The sequence below is a fragment of the Ranitomeya imitator genome, chromosome 2 (assembly GCF_032444005.1).
Source record: "Ranitomeya imitator isolate aRanImi1 chromosome 2, aRanImi1.pri, whole genome shotgun sequence".
Lineage (NCBI taxonomy): Eukaryota > Metazoa > Chordata > Amphibia > Anura > Dendrobatidae > Ranitomeya > Ranitomeya imitator.
In genome coordinates, this window is record NC_091283.1 from 29,871,693 (window position 1) to 29,889,989 (window position 18,297).

Consider the following 18,297-nt stretch of genomic DNA (forward strand, 5'->3'; position numbering starts at 1 on the left):
AGGAGTTGTGTGGAGCGGGGAGACTTTTTGGGATGCCCACAAGCTGGTGAGGACCTTCCTGCCCTGGGAAATATGTCCAGCTGTGATGGGCAGCCTTTGGATGTTCTTGGCTTGGTCTTCGCTGACGATCTGTAAAGGTAAGCCATGGCCGGTACCAGGCCGAATATGTGTCAGAAATAGTAGTCGCCCCATCGCTGAGGATGACCACTTGTATGGGCCTCATTCAGGACAAATGGGATGGGGGGCTGTCATGGCAGAATGGAGGCTTGTCGGAGACGGTCAGGACAAGAATAGCAGAAGGTGAATGTGGGCCGGAGGAGATGGACAATAAGTGTTGAGAACTGGGCAGGTAGGACCAGGAATGAGCGATCACCCAAATTCCAGGTCTATAGTTAGTGGTCACCCAGAGGTGCAGACATCCGCACAGGACCACCTCCGAGGGCGTCTCATAATTATGTAAGACCATGTAACTATTACTTTGATGCTGTAGATATCTGCACAGTACCACTTCTCACATTCTCTATGGTAGCTATTGGCTGTTTTGTTTGTTTTTTGTTTTTTTTAGTCTGTACCTGATATCTGTCCAGTGCACTGCCTGCATCACTGCACCATACTACGCAAATTCTTTGCACCTGATTTCTGGTAGCTGTCCAATGCACCACCTGTTATTTTACAGTACTACCTCTCCTACTCTGCACTTGGTGCCTGGAGTCTGCCTCACTGCACAATACAACTTGTCTTACTCTACATCAAATATCTAGTATCTCTGTCGCTGCACAATACCTTTACTATTGGTATCTGTGTCACTTCTGCTATACACCCGATATCACTGTTCAGGACACCTACTATACACCTGATATCACCCCGCAGGACTCCTTCTACTATACACCCGATATCACCGCGCAGGACTCCTTCTACTATACACCCGATATCACCGCGCAGGACTCCTTCTACCATACACCCCATATCACCACGCAGGACTCCTACTATACACCCGATATCACCACGCAGGACTCCTTGTACCATACACCTGATATCACTGTGCAGGACTCCTTCTATTATACACCCGATATCACCCCGCAGGACTCCTTCTACCATACACCCGACATCACCCCGCAGGACTCCTTCTATTATACACCCGATATCACCCCGCAGGACTCCTTCTACCATACACCCGACATCACCCCGCAGGACTCCTTGTACCATACACCCGATATCACTGTGCAGGACTCCTTCTACCATACACCCGACATCACCCCGCAGGACTCCTTCTACCATACACCCGATATCACTGTGCAGGACTCCTTCTACCATACACCCGACATCACCCCGCAGGACTCCTTCTACCATACACCCGATATCACCCCGCAGGACTCCTTCTATTATACACCCGATATCACCCCGCAGGACTCCTTCTACCATACACCCGATATCACCCCGCAGGACTCCTTCTATTATACACCCGATATCACCCCGCAGGACTCCTTCTACCATACACCCGACATCACCCCGCAGGACTCCTTGTACCATACACCCGATATCACTGTGCAGGACTCCTTCTACCATACACCCGATATCACTGTGCAGGACTCCTTGTACTATACACATGACATCACCCCGCAGGACTCCTTCTACCGTACACCTGACATCACCCCGCAGGACTCCTTCTACCATACACCCAATATCACCGCGCAGGACTCCTTCTACTATGCACCTGATATCACCCCGCAGGACTCCTTCTACCATACACCCGACATCACTGCGCAGGACTCCTTCTACTATACACCCGATATCACTGCGCAGGACTCCTTCTACCATACACCCGACATCACTGCGCAGGACTCCTTCTACTATACACCCGATATCACCCCGCAGGACTCCTTCTACCATACACCCGACATCACCGCGCAGGACTCCTTCTACCATACACCCGATACCACCGCGCAGGTCTTCTTCTACCATACACCCGATATCACTGTGCAGGACTCCTACTATACACCCGACATCACCCCGCAGGACTCCTTGTACTATACACCCGACATCACCCCGCAGGACTCCTTCTACCATACATCCGATACCACCGCGCAGGACTCCTTCTACCATACACCTGATATCACCCCGCAGGACTCCTTCTACCATACACCTGATATCACTGTGCAGGACTCCTTCTACTATACACCCGATATCACCCCGCAGGACTCCTTCCACTATACACCCGATATCACCCCGCAGGACTCCTTCTACCATACACCCGACATCACCGCGCAGGACTCCTTCTACCATACACCCGATACCACCGCGCAGGTCTTCTTCTACCATACACCCGATATCACTGTGCAGGACTCCTACTATACACCCGACATCACCCCGCAGGACTCCTTGTACTATACACCCGACATCACCCCGCAGGACTCCTTCTACCATACATCCGATACCACCGCGCAGGACTCCTTCTACCATACACCTGATATCACCCCGCAGGACTCCTTCTACCATACACCTGATATCACTGTGCAGGACTCCTTCTACTATACACCCGATATCACCCCGCAGGACTCCTTCCACTATACACCCGATATCACCCCGCAGGACTCCTTCTACCATACACCCGATATCGCTGCGCAGGACTCCTTCTACTATACACCCGATATCACTGTGCAGGACTCCTTCTACTATACGCCCGACATCACCCCGCAGGACTCCTTCTACTATACACCCGATATCGCTGCGCAGGACTCCTTCTACTATACACCCGATATCACTGTGCAGGACTCCTTCTACCATACACCCGATATCACTGTGCAGGACTCCTTCTACCATACACCCGATATCACTGTGCAGGACTCCTTCTACTATACACCCGACATCACCCCGCAGGACTCCTTCTACCATACACCCGACATCACCCCGCAGGACTCCTTCTACCATACACCCGATACCACCGCGCAGGACTCCTTCTACCATACACCCGATATCACCCCGCAGGACTCCTTGTACTATACACCCGATACCACCGCGCAGGACTCCTTCTACTATACACCTGATATCACCCCGCAGGACTCCTTGTACTATACACCTGACATCACCCCGCAGGCCTCCTTCTACTATACACCCGATATCACCCCGCAGGACTCCTTGTACTATACACCCGATATCACCCCGCAGGACTCCTTGTACTCAGGGCCGGCGTCAGTACCCGGCACAGCGGGCAAATGCCAGGGCCCTGGGGAGAGGGGGGGGCCCACTCATGCTGTCATAGATACAGCTGGGAGAGCAAAGCAGGAGATAACATGCTCTCTCCCCCCACAAAGTCACTGCTGGCTGCGTTCTCTTAACCCCTATGTGCCAGCTCTGACACAAGGATCTTCTCACTCAGTCAGTGCAGCCAGGCAGGCACACATAGGGGTTAACAGAAGGCAGCCAGTGTGACATTGTGGGCGGAGAGAGCACATTCTCTGCTCTCCCCCTGGGTGGCTGCAGACAGTGCTGAAGTTTATCAGGCAGATTCCGGAGGAGCTCCGTCCTACTAGTGCCTGAGTGAGTGCTATGGTATCCAGCAGTGGTTGCAGTTGTGGCTCAGTCTGCTGCTGTCTGTCTCCGCTGCCTAAAAATGTGGGTGATGTCTGGAGGAGCAGCTGGTGGGGTGCAGCCTGTAGCCACCCAGCTCACCCAGAATACATGCATGCTGCACCAAACCTGCACCAGTGGGGTAGGAAGAAGCTTAACCCCTTCCCATCTGTATGAAGGTTATTGCTGAACCTTAATGATAACAATCCGACCCGCATAAATGGGGTTAACCAGATGCCAGGAGGAAGGGGAGCTGCTGCCATGGATAAAACTGAGCTGTGGGCTGTAGGTTGGGGCCCCGTGGCCCCAGGCTGGTGACTGGAGGGACTCTGCCCAGTGCTGGCATGTGGGTGATTTCTGCTCTGGAGTCTCAGCTTCTCTCCTCCAGGTCACACTGTGCAGTCACAGCAACATTGGTTGCCACCGGCAACAAATCCACATTATTCCTTGATTAAATCAGGTTCCAACCCAATAGAGGAGCAGACATTTCCTGCTGCCATTAGGGTCCGGGAGGAGGTGACATTGGCTGCCCTGCTACGCTGTAGTGGGGGGTGACAAGTGTAACATGGGGTAACGATGACGGAGAAATGCACAGGGTAATAGTGAGCGCGACAGAGGGCAGTGTATGGTATGGAGCAGTCAGGGGGTGGGCTGCAGGATCCCATACTGTACATGACTGCTCGGGACAGGGAGGCGTTTAATGAGCTTCTAATGACGGGGCACTAATTGGGTCATTAGGGTTTGTGGAAAGGATTCAGCATCAGGTCCCTCATTAATGCCCGAGCCGCCTGTTACTTTGTAGCACAGATCTGTTGGGGCCGCAAAACCAAACAACGTTGTTTATGTAGAAAAGTCTTTGTTTCATAGAAAAACTCAAAACAGAAAAGCACCTCTCCTGTATATATACACTGCACAGCACCTTTCCTCCTGTATATACACTGCACAGCACCTTTCCTCCTGTATATATACACTGCAGAATCTACAATAGCTGTCACTCATGTAGGAAGTGAAATCTGGCATTGTACTATACATTTCTCTGCCGTATCTGGGCATCATAAATCGGGGTATGTGTTAAAGGGGGGGGGGCCCACTGAGACTCTTTCGCCCGGGGCCCTCGAAAACCTGGAGCCGGCCCTGCTTGTACTATACACCTGACATCACCCCGCAGGACTCCTTCTACCATACACCCGACATCACCCCGCAGGACTCCTTCTACCATACACCCGACATTACCCCGCAGGACTCCTTCTACCATACACCCGACATTACCCCGCAGGACTCCTTCTACCATACACCCGACATCACCCCGCAGGACTCCTTCTACCATACACCCGACATTACCCCGCAGGACTCCTTCTACCATACACCCGACATCACCCCGCAGGACTCCTTCTACCATACACCCGACATTACCCCGCAGGACTCCTTCTACCATACACCCGACATCACCCCGCAGGACTCCTTCTACCATACACCCGACATTACCCCGCAGGACTCCTTCTACCATACACCCGACATTACCCCGCAGGACTCCTTCTACCATACACCCGACATTACCCCGCAGGACTCCTTCTACCATACACCCGACATCACCCCGCAGGACTCCTTCTACCATACACCCGACATTACCCCGCAGGACTCCTTCTACCATACACCCGACATCACCCTGCAGGACTCCTTCTACCATACACCCGACATTACCCCGCAGGACTCCTTCTACTATACACCCGACATCACCCCGCAGGACTCCTTCTACCATACACCCGACATCACCCCGCAGGACTCCTTCTACCATACACCTGATACCACCGCGCAGGACTCCTTCTACCATACACCCGATATCACCCCGCAGGACTCCTTGTACTATACACCTGACATCACCCCGCAGGACTCCTTCTACCATACACCCGATATCACCCCGCAGGACTCCTTGTACTATACACCCGATACCACCGCGCAGGACTCCTTCTACTATACACCTGATATCACCCCGCAGGACTCCTTGTACTATACACCTGACATCACCCCGCAGGCCTCCTTCTACTATACACCCGATATCACCCCGCAGGACTCCTTGTACTATACACCCGATATCACCCCGCAGGACTCCTTGTACTCAGGGCCGGCGTCAGTACCCGGCACAGCGGGCAAATGCCAGGGCCCTGGGGAGAGGGGGGGGCCCGCTCATGCTGTCATAGATACAGCTGGGAGAGCAGAGCAGGAGAATGTGCTCTCTCCCCCCACAAAGTCACGCTGGCTGCTTTCTCTTAACCCCTATGTGCCAGCTCTGACACAAGGATCTTCTCACTCAGTCAGTGCAGCCAGGCAGGCACACATAGGGGTTAACAGAAGGCAGCCAGTGTGACATTGTGGGCGGAGAGAGCACATTCTCTGCTCTCCCCCTGGGTGGCTGCAGACAGTGCTGAAGTTTATCAGGCAGATTCCGGAGGAGCTCCGTCCTACTAGTGCCTGAGTGAGTGCTATGGTATCCAGCAGTGGTTGCAGTTGTGGCTCAGTCTGCTGCTGTCTGTCTCCGCTGCCTAAAAATGTGGGTGATGTCTGGAGGAGCAGCTGGTGGGGTGCAGCCTGTAGCCACCCAGCTCACCCAGAATACATGCATGCTGCACCAAACCTGCACCAGTGGGGTAGGAAGAAGCTTAACCCCTTCCCATCTGTATGAAGGTTATTGCTGAACCTTAATGATAACAATCCGACCCGCATAAATGGGGTTAACCAGATGCCAGGAGGAAGGGGAGCTGCTGCCATGGATAAAACTGAGCTGTGGGCTGTAGGTTGGGGCCCCGTGGCCCCAGGCTGGTGACTGGAGGGACTCTGCCCAGTGCTGGCATGTGGGTGATTTCTGCTCTGGAGTCTCAGCTTCTCTCCTCCAGGTCACACTGTGCAGTCACAGCAACATTGGTTGCCACCGGCAACAAATCCACATTATTCCTTGATTAAATCAGGTTCCAACCCAATAGAGGAGCAGACATTTCCTGCTGCCATTAGGGTCCGGGAGGGGGTGACATTGGCTGCCCTGCTACTCTGTAGTGGGGGGTGACAAGTGTAACATGGGGTAACGATGACGGAGAAATGCACAGGGTAATAGTGAGCGCGACAGAGGGCAGTGTATGGTATGGAGCAGTCAGGGGGTGGGCTGCAGGATCCCCCCATACTGTACATGACTGCTCGGGACAGGGAGGCGTTTAATGAGCTTCTAATGACGGGGCACTAATTGGGTCATTAGGGTTTGTGGAAAGGATTCAGCATCAGGTCCCTCATTAATGCCCGAGCCGCCTGTTACTTTGTAGCACAGATCTGTTGGGGCCGCAAAACCAAACAACGTTGTTTATGTAGAAAAGTCTTTGTTTCATAGAAAAACTCAAAACAGAAAAGCACCTCTCCTGTATATATACACTGCACAGCACCTTTCCTCCTGTATATACACTGCACAGCACCTCTCCTGTATATATACACTGCACAGCACCTTTCCTCCTGTATATATACACTGCAGAATCTACAATAGCTGTCACTCATGTAGGAAGTGAAATCTGGCATTGTACTATACATTTCTCTGCCGTATCTGGGCATCATAAATCGGGGTATGTGTTAAAGGGGGGGGGGCCCACTGAGACTCTTTCGCCCGGGGCCCTCGAAAACCTTGAGCCGGCCCTGCTTGTACCATACACCTGACATCACCCCGCAGGACTCCTACCATACACCCGACATCACCCCGCAGGACTCCTTCTACCATACACCCGACATTACCCCGCAGGACTCCTTCTACCATACACCCGACATTACCCCGCAGGACTCCTTCTACCATACACCCGACATTACCCCGCAGGACTCCTTCTACCATACACCCGACATTACCCCGCAGGACTCCTTCTACCATACACCCGACATCACCCCGCAGGACTCCTTCTACCATACACCCGACATTACCCCGCAGGACTCCTTCTACCATACACCCGACATTACCCCGCAGGACTCCTTCTACCATACACCTGATATCACCCCGCAGGACTCCTTCTACCATACACCTGATATCACCCCGCAGGACTCCTTCTACCATACACCTGATATCACCCTGCAGGACTTCTTCCGCCATATTTCTTGGTTTGTGCACCGCCGCACTATGTGTTGTGGTCTCACAGATCTCGGGGCGGATATTAAGCTTTTGGACAGATGTGTTTTGTGTACAGAGGAATGGATGGGACAGGACAGGATGCAGCTGCAGAACATCGCGTCTGTCCAGAAATATCACAGAGCAGATTGGTAATAAATCAATTGGAAGAGATGATGGGAGGAAATCATCACACAGAAGGCGCCGAGAGGCGAGAACATCAACACAGACTTTCCAAGAAAAAGACAGAGATCTGTCACCTGAAAACTACAAATGCTTCCCTTTTATATAATTAGGTGTTAGGGGCCATCACCCAGCTTTACCAGAGTCCTGAGTGGCTCGTCTGTTTGGTGACTGAGCTAAATGATGCATTTATATGTCATGTCACAGACTGTGTACAGTATATTGCTCCAGATACCTGTACGCCCTGCAGTATATTGCTCCAGATACCTGTACGCTCTGCAGTATATTGCTCCAGATACCTGTACGCTCTGCGGTATATTGCTCCAGATACCTGTACGCTCTGCAGTATATTGCTCCAGATACCTGTACGCCCTGCAGTATATTGCTCCAGATACCTGTACGCTCTGCGGTATATTGCTCCAGATACCTGTACGCTCTGCGGTATATTGCTCCAGATACCTGTACGCTCTGCAGTATATTGCTCCAGATACCTGTACGCCCTGCAGTATATTGCTCCAGATACCTGTACGCTCTGCGGTATATTGCTCCAGATACCTGTACGCCCTGCAGTATATTGCTCCGGATACCTGTACGCTCTGCGGTATATTGCTCCAGATACCTGTACGCCCTGCAGTATATTGCTCCAGATACCTGTACGCTCTGCGGTATATTGCTCCAGATACCTGTACGCTCTGCAGTATATTGCTCCGGATACCTGTACACTCTGCGGTATATTGCTCCGGATACCTGTACGCTCTGCAGTATATTGCTCCAGATACCTGTATGCTCTGCGGTATATTGCTCCAGATACCTGTACGCTCTGCGGTATATTGCTCCGGATACCTGTACGCTCTGCGGTATATTGCTCCGGATACCTGTACGCTCTGCGGTATATTGCTCCGGATACCTGTACGCTCTGCGGTATATTGCTCCAGATACCTGTACGCTCTGCGGTATATTGCTCCAGATACCTGTACGCTCTGCAGTATATTGCTCCGGATACCTGTACGCTCTGCGGTATATTGCTCCGGATACCTGTACGCTCTGCGGTATATTGCTCCAGATACCTGTACGCTCTGCGGTATATTGCTCCAGATACCTGTACGCTCTGCGGTATATTGCTCCAGATACCTGTACGCTCTGCAGTATATAGCTCCAGATACCTGTACGCTCTGCGGTATATTGCTCCAGATACCTGTACGCTCTGCGGTATATTGCTCCAGATACCTGTACGCTCTGCAGTATATTGCTCCGGATACCTGTACGCTCTGCGGTATATTGCTCCAGATACCTGTACGCTCTGCAGTATATTGCTCCAGATACCTGTATGCTCTGCGGTATATTGCTCCAGATACCTGTACGCTCTGCAGTATATTGCTCCAGATACCTGTAAGCTCTGCAGTATATTGCTCCGGATACCTGTACGCTCTGCGGTATATTGCTCCAGATACCTGTACGCTCTGCAGTATATTGCTCCAGATACCTGTACGCTCTGCGGTATATTTGTTGTGATCCGGTGACCTTGGAGCTGCATGAGAACTTTCACTGGAGATGGTGGCCACTGTACTGACCGCAATCCTGAACTTAACTAGAAGTAGCCATGGAGTGTACCTAACACACCTTGACACCTCGTCACAGCCGGAGGACTAATTACCCCTAAAGATGGAAATAGGAATACTATCTTGCCTCAGAGAAAATCCCCAAAGGATAGACAGCCCCCCACAAATATTGGCGGTGAGTCGGAGAGGAAAAAACATACACAGGCAGAAAACATGATTTAGCACAGGAGGCGACTCTAGCCAGATAGGACAGGATAGGACAGAGTTCTGTGCGGTCAGTATAAAACCCTTCAAAAACATCCACAGCAGAAATTACAAAAACTTCCTACATCTAACTAATAGATGTAGGAGCGTAAATCTGCAACTCCAGTGTGAATCCTACAATCAGAGCAGGAATAAAACTGAAACAAGCACACAGCAGTGTGTCACAGATACAAAAAAACAAAAACTTATCTTTGCTTAATTTTGTCAGCAAGCAGGAGAAGCCAGAAAGTGATCCAACACTTCACAAGGAACATTGACAACTGGCAAGGGCTAAAGGATCCAGCACACCTAAATATCCCAGTCCGAATTGTAATTATCAGATACACCTGACCAGGACTGTGACTCAGAGACAACTGCATTCCCACCTACAACCACCGGAGGGAACTCAAAAGCAGAATTCACAACAATATTGCTCCAGATACCTGTACGCTCTGCGGTATATTGCTCCAGATACCTGTACGCTCTGCGGTATATTGCTCCAGATACCTGTACGCTCTGCGGTATATTGCTCCAGATACCTGTACGCTCTGCGGTATATTGCTCCAGATACCCGTACGCTCTGCGGTATATTGCTCCAGATACCTGTACGCTCTGCGGTATATTGCTCCAGATACCTGTACGCTCTCCGGTATATTGCTCCAGATACATGTACGCTCTGCGGTATATTGCTCCAGATACCTGTACGCTCTGCGGTATATTGCTCCAGATACCTGTACGCTCTGCGGTATATTGCTCCAGATACCTGTACGCTCTCCGGTATATTGCTCCAGATACCTGTACGCTCTGCGGTATATTGCTCCAGATACCTGTACGCTCTGCGGTTTATTGCTCCAGATACCTGTACGCTCTGCAGTTTATTGCTCCAGATACCTGGACGCAATATATTTGTCATGACTCTGTTGTCGGGTGACCCATGACCAGGGGCATCCTCTCTATCCCTAACACTAGGGGGCACCCTAGCTCGTCCTGTTCCCCGGGTTACTTCTGAGGGTAAAGATGCTGAGGCTACATACCTTGCCTTAGGTCCGTCCTCCGTCTGTACGTTTCCCTTGCCCAGGGGAGAGGGGAGTAGTAGTGTACCGTAATACACTAACCATACGAATAAGGGAACATGAACAAGGGAAACGGATAATACCAGACATACATATATACTCAAATATAACAGAGGAATGCACCAACTACTATCCTCCCAGACCTGCAGCATAAGCTAGCTCTGACGATGTGTGTCAGTCAGGACCCAGATAACATGTGATAGGAGTGGCTAACTGTCCACAGCTGAGAGGCCTAGCTCTTAACAGAACAAATGAATCCCTGCACTGCCAAAAGAAATTTGCACCCTTTAAAAAGAGGTGAAGTTCTTCAAGTTAATGTTCCTAGAGGACAACCACACCCAGCGTCGGACTGGAGCACCTTGGGCCCACCAGAGAAAATCATTCTTGGGGCCCACTATGTAGCTACATAGAAATAGATACAAGACCACCAATTGTGCAGTAAAAAGCGCTAATATCAGGGTATAATATAAGGTAGTTCACGTCTTAATAATGTAGCAAGGGTTGGGGTAGCCCCCTCACAGAATATAATGTAGCCCCCTCATAAAATATAATGCAGTCCCTTCTCATAGAATATAATGCAGCACCCCACAAAATATAATGCAACCCTCTCAGGTATGACGCAGTCCCCACCATAGAAAATAATGTAGCACCCCATAGGGTATAATGCAGCCCCCTCATATAGTATAATGCCACCCACAACAGAATATAATGTAGTCCGCTGAGAGAATGCAGTTCCACCACAGAATATAATGCAGCCCCCCCATAGAGTATACTGTAGCCCCCTCATATAGTATGATGTAGCCCCCATAATATTATGTAGTCCCCTGAGAGAATAATGCAGTCCCCCCACAGAATATAATGTAGCCCCCCCAGGGCCGTATTTAGAGTTTCTGCTGCCCTAGGCACTTTTAGCGCTGCCTCCCCCATTGGTGAGTATGACACTATCGGCAGTGACTTTGGCAAGAATTGCTGATGTGAAAGTCGCCTTTTGCAACTGCCGCGTAATGGATCACTTACGGCAACACTGCGTTCGGCCTCATTCATTCCCTATGGGATTTGCGGCACTTGCCGTGATCTGGCAAATGTGGTACCATACCTCCCAACTTTTGAAGGGAAGGAGGTATTAAGTTTGCGGCGCGCGTAGTGCGCCGTGGCAAAATTTAGGCCACGCCTCTGACCAGACCCATTTCACAACTAGTCACACCCATATCCACGTCCCAACCGCAGCCATTTAGCGCGGCTGATCACACTGTTTTATATACAATAATTATAAGCAAACAAAAATATGGCCACACAGTGCTCCATACTGTATAATGGCCACACATGATGCTCAATACTGTATAACGGCCACCACACATGATGCTCCATACTGTATAACGGCCACACATGATGCTGCATACTGTATAATGACCGCACATGATGCTCCATACTGTATAACGGCCACACATGATGCTCCATACTGTATAATGGCCACACATGATGTGCCATACTGTATAATGTCCATTGGCCACACATGATGCTCCATACTGTATAATGGCCACACATGATGCTCCATACTGTATAATGGCCACACATGATGCTCCATACTGTATAATGTCCATTGGCCACACATGATGCTCCATACTGTATAATGTCCATTGGCCACACACGATGCTCAATACTGTATAATGACCCCCCCTCCTGTTTGCATGGCTCATCTCCCTCCTATCCCATATACATAGCTCATATTACCCGCTCCTGTATGCATGACTCATATCTCCATCTGCATGGCTTATATTCCCCCCTGTATGAATGGCTCATAGTCCGCCCCTGTGTGCATGGCTCATATCCCCCCCCCTGTATGCATGGCTCATATTCCGCCCCTGTATGCATGGCTCATAGTCCCCCCTGCATGGCTTATATTCCCCCCTGTATGGCTCATATTCCCCCCTGCATCCCCTGAGAGAATAATGCAGCCCCACCACAGAATATAATGCAGCCCCCCATAGAGTATACTGTAACCCCTCATATAGTATGATGTAGCCCCCCATAATATAATATAGTACCTTGAGTATAATGCAGTCCCCCCACAGAATATAATGTAGCCCCCCCAGGGCCGTATTTAGAGTTTCTGCTGCCCTAGGCACTTTTAGCGCTGCCTCCCCCATTGGTGAGTATGACACTATCCGCAGTGACTTTGGCAAGAATCGCTGATGATAAAGTCGCCTTTTGCAACTGCCGCGTAATGGATCACTTACGGCAACACTGCGTTCGGCCTCATTCATTCCCTATGGGATTTGCGGCACTTGCCGTGATCTGGCAAATGTGGTACCATACCTCCCAACTTTTGAAGGGAAGGAGGTATTAAGTTTGCGGCGCGCGTAGTGCGCCGCGGCAAAATTTAGGCCACGCCTCTGACCAGACCCATTTCACAACTAGTCACACCCATATCCACGTCCCAACCGCAGCCATTTAGCGCGGCTGATCACACTGTTTTATATACAATAATTATAAGCAAACAAAAATATGGCCACACAGTGCTCCATACTGTATAATGGCCACACATGATGCTCAATACTGTATAACGGCCACCACACATGATGCTCCATACTGTATAACGGCCACACATGATGCTCAATACTGTATAACGGCCACCACACATGATGCTCCATACTGTATAATGGCCACACATGATGCTGCATACTGTATAATGACCGCACATGATGCTCCATACTGTATAACGGCCACACATGATGCTCCATACTGTATAATGGCCACACATGATGTGCCATACTGTATAATGTCCATTGGCCACACATGATGCTCCATACTGTATAATGGCCACACATGATGCTCCATACTGTATAATGGCCACACATGATGCTCCATACTGTAAAATGGCCACACATGATGCTCCATACTGTATAATGGCCACACATGATGCTCCATACTGTATAATGTCCATTGGCCACACATGATGCTCCATACTGTATAATGTCCATTGGCCACACACGATGCTCAATGCTGTATAATGACCCCCCCTCCTGTTTGCATGGCTCATCTCCCTCCTATCCCATATACATAGCTCATATTACCCCCTCCTGTATGCATGACTCATATCTCCATCTGCATGGCTTATATTCCCCCCTGTATGAATGGCTCATAGTCCGCCCCTGTGTGCATGGCTCATATCCCCCCCCCCCTGTATGCATGGCTCATATTCCGCCCCTGTATGCATGGCTCATAGTCCCCCCTGCATGGCTTATATTCCCCCCTGTATGGCTCATATTCCCCCCTGCATCATGGCTTATATTCCCCCCTGCATCATGGCTCATATTCCCCCCTGCATCATGGCTCATATTCCCCCCTGCATGGCTCATATTCCCCCCTGCATGCAGGCTTATCTCTCCGCACCCGCTCCCGCTCCTGCTCCTGCTCGGCGCGCCGGCTTATGTCCTCCTTCATCCCCCCCGTTCCCCGTCCCTCATACTCACCTGTCGAACTGCACGGCCGTGCCGACATCCCTCGCGCTCTGTCCCGACTCCAGGCGGCGGCGCCGCCGGCGCAGCACCTTCTTCCTGCTTGAGCGGTCATGTGACACCGTTCATTAAGATCATGAATATGCGCATATTCATGATCTTAATGAGCGGTGTCACGTGACAGCTCGTTCAGGACGAGCTGCAGTGCAGACGCCGAGACCATCGCTGGAGCAGGCAGGGTGAGTATTCAAGGCGGGCGGTGGCGGCGGGGGATCGGGCCCTGGAGCGGGGGGAGGCCCTGCCAGCAGGTGTCAGTGCCAGGGCCCACCGGAGGATCCTCCGGTTCTCCGGTGGGCCAGTCCAAGCCTGACCACACCAAGTCACCGTCTCACAGGTCCGGACCCACCAAGCGTCTCAGATCAGCCACACTCTTATATTTAGACCCCATCTTCAAATTATCAGTATCCCCTTGCCACATGAACGTTGTACATGATGACAGCCATGCTTCTTCAGGTCGTCCAGAAGAACGATCATTATTAAATGAGCTGATCTGAGGATGAAACCCAACCACCCCGAAGAACGGGGACTTGCCAGTAGACTCATGACAACGACCATTTACTGCAAATTCAGCCAGAGGTAAGAAGGTAACCCAGTCCTCCTGATTCTCCGACACAAAACATCCATGATAATGGATGGGTGACACAGGGGGGCAAGAATGGAGACACAGGGGGCAGGATAGGAGACACGGGACAAGAATGGGAGACACAGGGAGAAGAATGGGAGACATGGAGCAGGATGGGAGACACGGGGCAGGATGGGAGACACGGGGCAGGATGGGAGACACGGGGCAGGATGGGAGACACGGGGAAGAATGGGAGACACGGGGAAGAATGGGAGACACGGGGAAGAATGGGAGACAGGGGGAAGAATGGGAGACATGGGGCAAGAATAGAAACACAAGGGGCAAGAATGGGAGACACGGGGCAAGAATAGAAACACAAGGGGAAAGAATGGAAACACGGGGCATGATGGGAGACACGGGGCAGGATGGGAGACACAGGGAAGAATGGGAGACACTGGGAAGAATGGGAGACGGAGAAGAATGGGAGACATGGGGCAAGAATAGAAACACAACGGGCAAGAATGGGAGACACGGGGCAAGAATAGAAACACAAGGGGAAAGAATGGAGACACGGGGCAGGATGGGAGACACAGGGAAGAATGGGAGACACGGGGCAAGAATGGAGACACGGCGAAGAATAATGACACAAGGGGCAACAATGGAGGCACAGGGCAGGATGGGAGACACGAGGAAGAATGGGATACAGGGAGAAGAATGGGAGACACGGGGCAAGAATGGAGACATGGGGAAGAATGGAGACACGGGGCAAGAATGGAGACATGGGGCAAGAATGGAGACACGGTGAAGAATGGAAACACGGGCAAGAATGGAGACACCGGGGGAAGAATGGAAACATGGGCAAGAATGGAGACACCGGGGGAAGAATAGAGACACGGGGCAAGAATGGAGACACGGAGCAAGAATGGAGACACGGGGAAGAATGGAAACACAGGCAAGAATGGAGACACCGGGGGAAGAATGGAAACATGGGCAAGAATGGAGACACCGGGGGAAGAATAGAGACACAAGGGGCAAGAAGGAGACACGGGGCACGAATGGAGACACACGGGGCAGTATTGGAGACACGGGGGGGCAAGAATGGAGACATGGTGGGCAAGAATGGAGACACACATGAGGCAGGATGGGAGACACGGTGCAAGATTGGAGACACGGGGTGCAAGAATGGAGACACATGGGGCAGAATGGGAGACACGGGGTCAAGAATGGAAACACATGAGACAGGATGGGAGACACGGGGCAAGAATGAGGACACATGGGGCAAGATGGGAGACACAGGGGGGCAAGAATGAAGACAGATGGGGCAGGATGAGAGACACAGGGGGGCAAGAATGGAGACATGGGGCAGGATGGGAGACAGGTGGCAGGATGGGAGACAGGTGGCAGGATGGGAAACACAAGGGGTAGGATGGGAGACACGGGGAAGAATGGAGACACGGGGCAAGAATGGAGACACGGGGAGGGTGGAGACACAGGGAGCAGGATGGGAGACAAGAATGGTGACACGGGCCAGGATGGAGACAAAGGGGGCAGGATGGGAGACACAGGGGGAAGAATGGAGACACAGGAGGACGAATAGAGACGGGGAGAATGGAGACACGGGGAGAATGGAGACACAGGGGGCAGGATGGGAGACACAGGGTGAAGAATGGAGACCCAGGGCAAGATAGAGACATGGGGCAGGATGGGAGACAGGAGGCAGGATGGGAGACACAAGGGGCAGGATGGGAGACACGGGGAAGAATGAAGACACAGGGGGAAGAATGGAGACACAGGGGGCAAGAATTGAGACACGGAGCAGGATGGGAGACAAGGGGCAAGAATGGAGAGACAGGAGGCAAGAATGGAGACACAGAGGGCAGGTTGGAGACACGGAGCAAGAATGAAGACACAGAGGGCAAAAATGGAGACACAGGAAGCAGGATGGGAGACAGAGGGCAAGAATGGAGCTAGATGGGACAGGATTATGAGGCAGGATGGATACAGATGGGGCAGGATCATGGGGCACTATATACAGAGCTCCTGTGTATAATTTAATTGATCACTGTATAGCCTGTACAATATATACAGCGCTTGTGTGTATAATGTCACTGTTGATCACTGTGTTACCTGTACACTGTACACTATATACAGAGCTCCTGTGTATAATGTCACCGGTAATCACTGTATTACCTGTACAAAGACACTGCATACTAAGTACAGATCTCCTGTGTATAATGGCACTTATGTTGATATTAGTATTGTTTTTTTATTAATGATCAGTATTGTAGTATTCAGTCACTATGTGGTGGTAATATATTGTCTGACCATTTTGTGGCGGTATTTGTTCCTTGTTGGGGCTGTTATTTGGTCTCTATGTGGTGGTAATATGTGGTCTGGACATGGTGTGGAGGTATTTTTGTTCCTTGTATGTGATATTATTTGGTCACTGTTGTGGTAATATGTGGTCTGGACATGATGTGACTGTATTTGTTCCTTGTATGTGGTATTATAGGTCACTATGTGGTGGTAATGTGGTGTCTGGCCATGATGCGGTGGTATTTGTCCCTTGTATGTGATATTATTGGTCATTTTAAAAATTGAAAAATAAAATATACCAAAATTGCATTGGATATTTTAACAAATGATTACTAGGATAGAGTAGAGTAGTGCTCGGCCAAAAGAGTCTACCTTGTGGTGGTGGCGGCTTAAAAAATCTTTTGGCCAAAACAAAAGCTGCTGGCTATATGTGTGATCTGGTGATGGGAACTGTTAATGTGTGATTGGTGAGAAGTGGAGTTTTTCCAAGAGAGAGCAGTGGGGCTGTGGACAGTTCTAGGGGTGGAGTCTGGGCGGAGTCTCAAGGGAGCCCCGAAAATGTTGCCAGTATGGAGCCCTGAAATTCCTAGTGGCAGCCCTGCGTCTTTGAATGCGCACAGACACTGCAGGATGGTCGGTGCATATGCAAAACACTTCAAGGTATCGAATACCTCTCTGGCGGGGCTGGACCACTTGGAAAAGTCTGCCCCCTTCCTGGTCATATCCGTCAGAGGTTTGGCTACTATTGAAAAGTTTTTGATGAACTTACAGTAGTTACAAAAACCTTTGTAACGCCTTCAAATCCTCAGGTGGATGCCTTCCAGTATGACCCGGACATTCAATGCGAAAACTGGTGTACGATAACACATATCCTGGAAAAGGGATCTCCTCAACTGAGAACATACATTTCTCGGGTTTAACTTATAACTTATTGTCTCTGAGTATCTGTAAGACCTGCCTGACATGTACCTGATGTGACTCAAGGTCAGGTGCATAAATTAATATGTCACCAAGATAGATAACCATGAATCTGCCTAAGAGGTGACTAAAGATGTCATTTACAAAGTGCTGAAAGACAGCAGGAGACTTCGTCAACCCAAAAGGCATCACCAGGTTCTCATAGCATCCCTCAGGCGTATGAAATGCTGTG

The 18,297-nt window shown here is 50.7% G+C and overlaps 1 protein-coding gene across 2 annotated transcripts in view; it reads left to right on the forward strand.

Annotated features, from left to right (window-relative positions):
- Nucleotides 1-18,297, forward strand: part of LOC138661554 (neurogenic locus notch homolog protein 1-like) — an 89,673-nt gene continuing 71,376 nt past the window's right edge. For both annotated transcript variants that reach the window (XM_069746356.1, XM_069746357.1), the window contains exon 1: nucleotides 1-137. In XM_069746356.1, coding sequence (XP_069602457.1) covers nucleotides 86-137 — 52 coding nt within the window. In that variant the 5' untranslated portion in view covers nucleotides 1-85. The remainder of the gene's footprint in view (nucleotides 138-18,297) is intronic.